A 12,080-nucleotide genomic window follows, 5' to 3' on the forward strand; every position below is an offset into this window, starting at 1 on the left:
CATGACTAAGCCCCCAGCATGGGTTCCATAGTACAGGTACCAGCGGAACCAGACTCTCTCTACGATTGGAAGCGCACACCTGGACTTCTCAGGCTGGTGTAAAATGGGAGGTTACCAAGCCTGGATCAAACTGTGGCCTCATGGCAACCTCCATGAGGTGCTTCTTGAGGCAGAGAGACCAGCCTTCCTGAGTACGGCTTGTAAAGGAGAGGCAGATACTGCACCTGGATAAAATGTGGGCTTCTCCCAAGCAGTACAGGCAGCGTTGGTGCTTGTCTTGATCCCCCCCGTGTCTTCGGCATAATCCGGTTCCAAGGCATGAGTGCTGGTGTGGGGGTGAGGGAACCAGAGAAACAGAGTCACTAAAGTCTCTTAATTCCTAAAAACTAACACTAAGACTAAAAATACTGAAAAACAACTATGTACAATTCTAAAAACAGGATTTTTTAAAAAAAGTGCATCAGAGAAAGATGAGAGGACACGAGCAGCTCTGACTCAGACTATGTGCTGGTGAAAAGGAACTGAAGGTGCGGTCGGGTCCACCCTGCCCTTTATTGCCTTGGATGAAACTATGAAGCAGAGCAAGGGCACATGCGTGGACACTACTCCTTTCAAGATTCTCTGGGTCCGGACACATGACACATGCATATAACCCTCAGTGGAATGCAATATGGACCATTCAAAGAAGAACATATATTAAACTGGCATCATAGAGATTTGGGAACCATGTAAATGAAAGTGAAGCACTATGCGTATCCCCTTGTGAATCTGAACATTTGGGCCCAAGACTATAAGAGAGTTTTTTGGGCACAAATTCACTAAACACGAGACAATAAGAGAGAGACATTCTAAACAAGAGGGATGGTGAGCAAGAAGTGTGTATATGAAGAGGCTGTACACTCAAGTAACAGTTACTAGTAAGCGACTTTTGAGATAAACTTCCATTAGTGCTAATATATAATCCCCAAGAGGCAGGCTGAATATAATAAAACATAATTGCAGAACTACTCACCAGTAAAAGGTATGAGGAGTAGATGGCAAATCAAAAGAACAGTGTTGTATGAAAGCATGAGTAAAATGTCACACAGCAGTACTACAAATTAGGTTAGGCAGATACACCAATGACTTACTGGAATGAGTCATAAGCCTCTCTGAGGCATCTCAATGAATTTGATCCATTTGAAATACAACACATTTGTGAGAAACAGATTTAAATCCCAAATAGGGGCTCCCATACTGGTTGAAACACCCACCAAAACCTTTAGAATTTCTGTATTTGTGGAGTGGCTCAAGATGGAAAAGCTACTGACAGAAAGGCGATATACTGAGATGCAAGCAAGGAGCATGTAAATTGAGGATAAAGAGAGGCTCTTAGTTTCCAGATATAACCAAGGGCAATGTAACTGGAGCAAACTAAACCTAGAGTAGCTTGTGGTAAATTAAAAAGTCGACTGGTTTACTAATCAATTAAACTAATGTGTACAGTCAGCACAGAATTCATTTATTTTCATATTAAGTTCAATGTATTTTCCTCTGCTCCTAAAATGTTCCTTTTTCAGTTTGCTGTATATTTTTGTACTGACAACACAGCTGGTAAGCTCTTTTGTAGAAGATGAAGTGTTTGGTAGCTGGCAGGTACAACTGGGACTTTGGCCACCAGAAAGACATGAAACGTGATTAGGGATTGTGGGATAAATATATTAATGTTTCTGCACACACGATGGGCAATAGCGGTGTAGCTATGGCAGCATGGGCAGCAGCAAGGGCTAGCTTCCTGAATAGGTATCCAGGATCCTGGCATGGCTGTTTATAGAGTGCAGCTTGATCTAGCTATATCAAAGCTAGATGGAATATACCTATACAAGCTGCAATCACACCTCTTGATTGCAGTGTAGACAGACACCACTGCATCAGTTACATTTGGCTTATGTTATAAGGACTAAAAATGTGTGACTTTAAAAAAAAATTAAAGCTTAGAATACTGAGCACAAATCTTGCTCCCCTTAAATTTATAAAATGCACAGCACTTTCTGGGAGGGGAGAGGGACTATATTAATAACACAGATCCATTTAGCATTAAATATATATGTCAATATATATACACACAAACTACTGCATCTCCAGCTAACAAATATTCTCTCTGTATAAGTATATTTCTGTAGCTCCATATATTTTTTGAGGCAAATTATTTAAATAGGTTGGTGGGGGTATGTGCAAAAGCATAAGAGCAATATGGGAAAACTAACTACCTGAGTGTATCTCAGGAGTAACAAATTAACAACCTTCTGATGACAGCACTCTTTCAAAGCTAAACAACAACAAAACAAAAAACAAGCAAATCCCAAAGAGCATGGATAGAAATATACTTTTATTTCCAAGATCTGTTTAATGAAAATCACATATTTAATCATTAAGAAAATGAAGGTAAACAATTGATATAACTCCACAACACAGATCAGTGAAAGACCACATTTAACAATATAGTTAATGTAAAAAAAAATTGTTTACCTCTTTGGATAAGCGTGTAAACAAATCTCCTCCCCTGAGAAAATCCAAAATAAGGTATAGCTTCCCTTCTGTTTGAAAAGCTGAAAAGACCCATTAAAAATAATATCAGTAAGCAGCTGTCTAATTCATACTTTAACCTATGACCAGAAGAATAAATTTACTGGAATTTTCCATTGTTCCCACTACCAAAACAATGATTTTCTCTTTCCTAGATTAGAACATAGTCACTTAAAAGAATTAAATGACAGTTATTCTACCTTTAAACAAATCAGTGTCATGTCAGAATTAAAAAATGAAGGCAGATCACCAATACATTTTATGCAACTAAAAATGTACTTTGGCTAGTCAGCATTCCTTTTCCAAATCTTGATAATAAAACAGTTAGATTTAAGTGAGCGTGCTAATACATTTAATGTACATAATATATTTTAGTATCATGAGATAGTCAGCCTAACAAGGAGATTATTACGCTGTCCAGTATTCACATGGAAACAGGACTGGACAAAACACTGAAGAATACACATTGCAGGGAACAATATGATATTAAAGGGGCACTAACAACTAGAACAAAAAAAAATCACTTCTGTCTGAACATTTTGTAGTTATTGTTGTAAATAAAACCTTAAGTTGCTATAACTGAAAGATTAGAAAATATATTTTCTCTATTTTTGCAGTTAGTTTACTTTGTGCAGTTAACAGAATGTTGAATACAGTCATTTTCACTCTTTCCTCTAAATAACTGAATTGCCATTGAAATCAACGGGAGTCTTTCTTCTGACTTTGATGGGAATGGGACTAAACACTTTTACTCATGGGTTTTTATAGACCAACCAGTGATGGAAAATACTTAAAAACCAGAAAAGTGTGATAGGCAGGTGTAGAAACTGAAATCTTTTTTTAAAATACTAGCTAAATTTAAATTGATCTATGTTCCTTTTATAAAGGGATGGACTAAAGCCCCAGTTTCTGCAAAGACTTACCCATGTTATTAATTTTATGCACTGACAGTTGTAAAACTGATTTTAGGGTGACTATTTGAAGTGTCTAAAGCTATGTATGTGCAATAAATCTTTGCAGGATCAGAGCTTAGATGACCAACTCTAATTCCTATGATTCTTTGCACAGTTATTTGAATTGTTGTTACCACAATGACAGTGACAGCCAAAATTTAATACAAGTTGTCTGTATTTTAATATTGTATCTTTTATAACTCACCATAATGTAACTTGACAATAAAGGGATGATTAACTTCCACTAAGATGTCACGTTCCATTTTTGTCCGAACCCGATCTCGAACTACAATATAACATGAACACAAACTAGAATTCATATTGAGAACAAACTATTCCGCTTACAGTTCCCTAATTTACATCTTTATAATTTATATTTTTGTTTGATTATTACAACTCTGTCATTCAATAAAATCCATAAAGAGACAAATTTGTGAGACTGTGGAAAACCTACTTCACAATACATAGTTTCCTGAAAAATCTCACTAAATCTCACTAAAAACTGAGACTTTCTACAAAATTCTACAAACGTGATGCTTTTATTCATTAAACCTTTTGTGTTTACAATACAAAGAAAGTACTTTTAGTGCTATTTGATGATTTACAATTTACTTTAAGCATGTACTTAAAAGGTCTTTGTTAAATTAAATACTTTAACAGTATCTATACTTATATTTTTGTTTGCAAAAGATTAAGGTTTGGTACACATATATAACACATATGTACATCACTTTCAGTAAATGGCTACTTTAATTATCACTTACCTTTCAGTGTAGCTTTTTTTAATACCTTCATTGCATAAAGCTGTCTAGCATCTGATCCTGAGATTTTTTTGACAAGAAATACCTGTATACAATATGTTAAAAAAGTTCTTAAAGGAAATAAATACAAATCACATCAATAAACTTTGGTTTCTAATTATATTAATAGGGACTCAGTTAGAATTTTGAACTATGAAAAAATTGTAACAAATAGCTCCCCCAAATCTAATACTAACCATTTTCATTTATCTTTGCTTGTCCATGTTTATACAACTTATGTACCTAAATACAAATTTCCCAGTTTACCTACCATTCTCCCCTTCTCCCTCACATTACTTGTATTTTAAAATATATATATATATAGGGCCACATTTATCCTGGTTTATCTTAATTAATTTCAGCAGTTACTCTAGAGATGAATTTAGTTGTGTCTGAAAAGTTGAGCTAATAAGCATTTAAAAAACAATGAAATGAAACAGCAAATTAAACATTCTGACTATTCTCTTCAGTAAAAAAAAAAGTTAAGTATTTCTCTTCAAGCAGTTTCACATTTTACAGGAATTGACAGGAAGGTGACATAATGAAAATGGTTATATGACATTACATATAGTTGGGATGAGTGAAAGAGTTAATTCAGAGAGAAAAAATATAGAATGATTGCAAGTCAAACAACTGTTCGTAAGTAATTAAAGGCAATAAATATATATCAGAGTAAAAGGCTTTTAAAAATATACCAGAAAATTGTGAGAAGCCAATTGTGTCGGTCTACCTTGTTATAGTATACTGTGACTGAATGTCACACGTATTAATAAAGTACTACCAGACCCAAGTAAAGTGTGTTTCATTTCCTTTTGCAGTGTAATAAGATTTCTCGAGAAGGATTATGTTTTTAATATGCTTAATCCAGTCAGATATGGAAGGGGATGTACTGATATCCACTGCAGACAAATGCTATGTTTAGTAACAAGTAAAGCGAAAAACACAAGCCATTTTACATTTGTGTTTTGGTTCACTTATGAAAAGACGTAGCAGATAGGTCATGGGACTAAAAAGGATTTTCCGAGTGATAATTTAGTATTTGCGATTTAACAGTCAGTGTAAATCTGACAAGAGTGGACGCTTTCATGTGCTTGTGCTAGTGACCTGACAGAGGTATCACACTAGGCACAACTGTTATGTGAATCAGGTTTTCTTGTTTGGTATAGTTAAATATATATAGTAATTTTGGGCCCAGCTCTCATTTACACTAAAACAGTCTTTTGACACCAGTGGATGCCAGAGAAATGCAAACAGGCCTTAGTGTTTATGAGAATCAGGTCCTTGTAATTATTAATGTCCCAAAATTATGACTTACTACTATTTAAGAATTGCCCAGGCATCAAGGCCTTTTAGAAATGATAAATATCATAACCATGTCCTCCATGAGTTCTCAAAGATAACTGCTAATGGTTCCGAGATTGCTTTCTTTATCCCGGATTTCTCATCTCCACTCCAATTTAGAGATTTTTATATAATGACTTGGGTAGGATTCCTTGATAAAGGAACAGGCTGCAGGCAGAAAGTACCTCTGGGGTTTGTACCTTGTTAAACCAAGAAATTATGTATTCAGATGAGCAGCCATGCTGTTGCCAAAAGCATTTCTATTTACCCAAATAAACAAATTTTTTTCTATGCTATTTCTTACTTAATCAAAGGACAGATGACAAGAAATACTTAGAAAGAACAGGTATTGCCCACTTAGGCATAGATAGGATGTCCTCATCTCTCTCCAATGAGTTAGGAATTTTATCTGGGACTGGTATAGAGTTGAAGTGTACAAGAGTGTTAATAAATCTTGATTTATGTTTATGCTCAGTACCTAATCAGCATTCTAATAATAAGGAAGAACTGGAAAGTACCATTGGCTCATATGATATATTTCAGTCTTCCTCAATTGACCGTGAGCCTTGCATATCTCCCAAATGCAGTTAAGGTTTAAAATATTTGATTGGGGAAGTGAATAAGTAAATGAAAAAGTTATCTGCATACAGATCTTGTTTGTGATGGTACCTGTTTTAATGCCTAAAATATTAAGATTATTATTGAATAAGACTGCAAGTGATTCTATCAAAATTTCAAAGCAGATTGAAAAGAAACAGCTCTGTCTTGTCCAAATTGGAGGTTGTTTGATACAAACAACCCTGTGGGGTTACTGAATACAGTTGTTATTAATTCAATGACTATAGAACCAAGCCCCATTTTCTGCAACCCATGAGCAAAACTAGAGCCATTCTACACTGTGAAATACTTTCCCCATACTGATGGCCATTCTGACTACCATCCATTCTTTCTTGCAGATATGACAGTGTTAAAGATATGTGGAATGGATCTATTCAGAATGAATATACTCATTCAATATTAATACTGAATATCTTACTATAGAAAACTTTTATACTAGACTTGCACAAGGAGAGAATTCAGGAATCTTTTTGAGGTTTACAGAATAGCTAAATTTGGAACAGATTTACTCATTTCAAAAGAGTCTACCAAAGCCTGACTGCTTTGTTAGTAAAGCCCAATTTAAAAAAACAATCTTGACCTGGACTACTGCTTGAATGTAAAAATGTGACTGCTCAAAATATTTCACCCATATTACTGTCCAATCCTAGGGCTTCTGTCTGCCCTTTTGATTACCTTTCTGCAAAATCTGTGCAACTAACATACCTTTCCAAAAGAACCCTGTCCTAGGACTTTAAGAAGTTCAAACTGTGATGGGTCTGCTTTCTCATGTCCTTCCTTTACATGATGTGTTATTGCAATCTCTTTGATATTGTCTTCTTCCTAGCAAGGAAAACATAAGAAATAAGGTAGTTTAATGTCATACCTCCTGAAATGTTTTGTAAACATCACAAATCTATTCACAAATATCAGAGATAGTGAAACTAGCTAGGTAAGACAATTAATAGTCTAGAATTAAATCCAATTGTGGTGAATTTGGGAAGAAACTGTGATGTTATATAATTCTATAGGCAATTCTAAGTTTATGTATGAAGAGTGCAGAAATAATAGAAATCAGGACAATGAACAGAATGTGTCATCTGTAAAAGCAAAAGATGTGCAAAATTTTTCACGAAGTTAAGAGACTTATGAAAAGTAAATAGCCATCTAGTTTTGAATTGCAGTATGGTACACTGAGGAATTATTGCATGAATACAAATTTAGGTCATTACTGGAGATCACTTTTCAGTGCACAAATAGATACTTTATAAATGCATTTTTTCCTCAAAATATACAGCTTTGGTTGCTGCCTGCTGGCACATCACCACAATGTTGATATAACATTATATCCCTCACATAGGATGCCCATATTTCCTCCTCTTACACAAATGTGTTGGGGATTTAAGCACTGTGTGTCACCACTTTCCCCTAATCCAAGCTTTTCAATGGGGCCCAACCCTGTGAGCCGTTTGCAGTCAAAATGGCTGACACTGCAGCACTGGGTCCTACATGATTAAAAACGGGCATGGGTTTGAAATTAGAGAGACTAGAGAGGAGAAAAGAGTCCTCCTCTCAAGGTACTTACACTTAAGGTTTTAAGTCACCTCCTAGAGGGCTTTGCTACTTTTTATCCTTACCCCTCCAAATGTTACCATACTTTTTGTTCCTTTCCTGGCTATATATTCTGGCCTACTCCTTTTGGATTTTTTTTTGTGCTTTTACATTCTCTCCCATTTTTATTTCTCATTTTATCGTTTGCATCTCATTCTTTTACAACTCCCAGTGCTGCCTCTTCTGCTCCAAATGTCCCTCCCCCTGGTGTGACTAGCCCAAAAATTCACCCTCAGGCCCACCAAGGATGCTCTGTTCAGGAACATAAAGATTTAAAGATAATCCCCATCTTCTTGTTGCTCAGAAGTCGCTGCTTATTTTCATGCTAAGATACTTGAGATGGCTTTAACTTAACACCACACTGACAATGGCCTTTTTAACACAAGTAATTTTGCTGGAACCATGTTAAAACTTTTTTTTTTTAAAAAAAAAGTCTTCATTCCTGTCTGGCAGAACAAAGCAGGGTTGACAGGTGTCTGGTTTTCAACCGGAAAGTTCGGTTGAAAAGGGAACCTGGCAATGTCTGGTCAGAACTGCTGACCGGACACTAAAAAGTCCAGATATAGGGTTGGCTGGCTGCCAGACTCTGTTCCAGCCTCTCCGGTGGATAAGTACAGTTCCCAGAAGGGGATCCTGTCCACCCCTTCCTCCATCACTACTTCTGACAGAGTTCTGTACATTTAAGTGCATGAACTATGGCTGAAAATGTACCTGTTACATGTGATCATTCGAGCACAACAGATTTAGAAATGCACTGAAACTCCCATTCCCACCTGTGTGTTCAGACACCCTTTCTTCTTTGAAAAAACTCTCCTCATTGAAAAGATTCAGAGTCATTAGTGAGTAAAATTAATCCTGACTATTTATAATTTACTACTTCTAGTCATGTATGAGCATGTGGATTAGCATACACTGTGTCCATGGATTTTTTTCAAATTTACATATAGTATTGATTATCGCATAAAGTACCTGCCTTAATGTACAATACAAGCTTTTTTTTTTAATTTTGGAAATAGGAAAAGAGAAATAAGAGTGGAAGTCGATTTCTGTTGCAAAATGGCTAAGAATGCATATTGGGCATTCCCCTTTCATCAGAATCTATCCATAGGCAGGTGTTTTTGGAGGGAGAAATATTTGTTTTAATGCTGTCACCATCCACTCTGTCTGTTGTTGAGAGCATGACGGAAACATTCTGATATCTTGCATTTGTTGCAACAGTTATTCACAGGCGAACCTACATATTTTACCCCTTTAAATTAAGTGTGTGATCAGGGGGATTATGTACTTTTTAATCTTTCCACTGTAGTTTTCCAGAATCCCAGGTGAGGGAATACCACATCACAGAAGAACTGGCTAAGTATATAGTGACTATAAACATTTTATTCTGCTCCTGCTCAACTCTTTTGCCAATAAGCTCCATGGTGACCTGGACCTCCACAAACTACATTATCTGCTCAGCTCAAGGGACTGGCCAGTACCACGCTAGAAAACACAAGTAAGGAATAAGATAAACAAGAAACAAAGGAATATTACTATCAAAAAAGAAACTTTATCTTAGAATTTTCTACATTCGGTAACCATGATGTAACTAGTTTTCCATACCCATGGTTAGAGCCCTGTGTGGATAAACAAATGTGGATCTGCATCCGATTCACACCCACCCCAATCTACTTACTTCCGACTGCCATCTGCAGTCAAGTTCATCTGCACACGCAGCTTTGGGGCACCCAATCAGCTGGTTGTAGGCCAGCCCCACTGCAGCCTCCGCCTCCGATCAGCTGTTCAGGGTCAACCTCTACAGGCAGCTGCCCCACAGCTGATTGACCACCTGCAGGGGAACCCCTCAGAACAGCTGATTGGAGGCCCACATCGGAACCCACCCATCAGCTCTTCAGCAGGGCTCCTCTGGGGGCCTCCAGAGGCTGTGACAACTCCTCCCCAAAGATTGATGATCCCACCCAGGCCATGACACCCTTACCAGAATGGGCGGTTGCTGACACCTTGCGACCCCCTGAAGGGTCACAACCCCCGGTTTGAGAACCCCCGCCCCAGGACAGGGTTCTAGGTCTAGCATGTAACTCTCCCCCAACTTCCACCACTCCCATTACAGCTGCTCTGGCTGCTCCCAGTGTTTTTAGCATCATGTCTTCTGCAGAAATAGTGGTATAGGCTTAGGCTTAGACTATTCCAATCAGTCATTTTTTACACAATTTTCCTTGAGTCTTGCAAATGAGAAGGAAAAGGAGATTTCAACAGTTTATATTTCAGCAAAGCCTTAATGTAATGTCAGAAGACAAAGAATAGGCACAGCCCTAGCGCTTTTCTCGCTTTTGAACTCAAAGACCTCCTGCAAACAATGGATGTGTTCAAGCTTTCATAAACAAGGTAATATATTTTTTTTGGTAATGGTGTTAGGCAACTAAAATACAGCATTGGTACCAGCTCCCCATAGAGTGAGATTCAGAGTTACTAAATAAAGTTTACAAGGAAACAAAATGTATTGTGACACAATTAATATTGATTTCTTTAACAGTATTATAGTGTGATGGTTAGGACTTATCTACATTGCGAAATTATTCCAGAATAAGGTAGAGTGTGAATTTAAAGCACTAAAGCTTTTATGGAACATTCTTATTCTGGAATAAGAATGTTTTTTTTTGCAATTTAGCTTACTCTTCTTCTAGAACTTAAGATTGTAAGATTGCAGCAACTATATATCTGGTTATATTTTGCACAGTATCAAAACGCTACTGATGGTTAAACAAGAACAGTGACATAGGAACAAAAAGCTAACAAAGATTGAAATACCTGGTATACTGGACGCTCATTTGTTCAAGAGAATGAACATTTTTATTTTCCTGCTTATTGATTCACAAGGGTGAATTAATTGACCGGGGAAATGTTTTTTAAAAAATATGATTAACTATGCTAAATTCACCAATAGAAAAGTAACTAATTTTTCTTTTGAGGAACTGGTCACAAACTGGGCAAAAACACACCGGAAGAAGGTAGGGAAATACTAGCTACAGCTTTTAGGCTGTAAGAGAAATACCTTATTAAGCTGTACTGCTGAAAATATTCCAAATTTTGTGTGCAGCTAGTTGTGCTTCTATTCTAGAATTAGACTATATGCAGTCTTACATATATTTTGTTATTATTTTACATTCTAGACCAAATAAACGCTGCTTTAATTTAAGATAGTTGGATTTACATGTGTATACTGTTATTTTGGGGACACCTGTTGGGTAACCCAATAAGGGGGGAACTGACTTGAGACCTTTAGGAGATGGAAACAGGAGAGAAACTGTCTAAGCACTTCTCATATTGCTGAAAAAAAAATCCCAGAGAAGCAACAGCAGCAAGGTTTGGTATTACATATACATTATTCATTGGGTATCTGCATTTACAATAAAAGGTCAATAAAGAAAGTATTTGTTTTGAGCAGCTTGTGCAGACTCACAGGTTCTTCCTAATTCTCATTTTTAAATTCTCAGCTTTCTTCACAATAACAGTTTTCATGTACTTTTTCATAGTCATCCATAATTAGACTACAATATTTCAAATCATTTACAAAAATCTTGTTCACTAGAACGTTTTATACATTATTTCAATAAATCCATTATAATACTCTCCAACGAGCTGTAACTATAGTAGTTATGCAGTTGTATCATTTGAACATTCTGAATTTACAAACCATAACATATGAACTCCTACTACAAAATTATCAGTCATGCCACCTGATGTAGTTTACAGTAAAGAACTTAGTAAGAATTTACAAGCTTGATATCAATGTATTAATGACTTCCTTACAGTTAATATACAATATTTCTGTAGCTATATGATTAACTTGCACAGATAAATGTGAGAAATTAATTTTCTAATCAATTTTAACTAATTTTCCATCATCAGAAGAGTAGATCCAACTAGATTCTAAGATCAACAAGCAGGGAATCTTTATTATCTAACAAATCAAATTAAAGCCACCAATTCAAATCAGGACGAGTTTGCTTTGGAACAATGAAGTCAAGTGTGGCGTACAAAACTTATTTTGCCAAGCTGAGATTTTAAGGGATCTTTACGACGAAGATGTAGATTCACAAAACATCTCTATGGATTCCTTATAAACAGGATCGATGAAATACAATTTTTCTGAGATAATCACTGGTTCTTAATGTAACAGACTAATAAGGAAGCAGTTAGTTTTGTTTAAAAA

General features: G+C 36.2%; 1 protein-coding gene across 2 annotated transcripts in view; it reads right to left on the minus strand.

Annotated features, from left to right (window-relative positions):
- Positions 1–12,080, minus strand: part of RPS6KA3 (ribosomal protein S6 kinase A3) — a 126,585-nt gene that overhangs the window by 76,344 nt on the left and 38,161 nt on the right. For both annotated transcript variants that reach the window (XM_067545010.1, XM_067545009.1), the window contains exons 3-6: positions 6,983–7,099; positions 4,283–4,364; positions 3,724–3,804; positions 2,509–2,588 (exon numbers count right to left, since the gene is read on the minus strand). In XM_067545010.1, coding sequence (XP_067401111.1) covers positions 2,509–2,588; positions 3,724–3,804; positions 4,283–4,364; positions 6,983–7,099 — 360 coding nt within the window. The remainder of the gene's footprint in view (positions 1–2,508; positions 2,589–3,723; positions 3,805–4,282; positions 4,365–6,982; positions 7,100–12,080) is intronic.

This window comes from Emydura macquarii, unplaced genomic scaffold (assembly GCF_026122565.2).
Source record: "Emydura macquarii macquarii isolate MOO-44397 ecotype Brisbane River unplaced genomic scaffold, CSIRO-AGI_Emac_v2 contig_1043, whole genome shotgun sequence".
NCBI lineage: Eukaryota > Metazoa > Chordata > Testudines > Chelidae > Emydura > Emydura macquarii.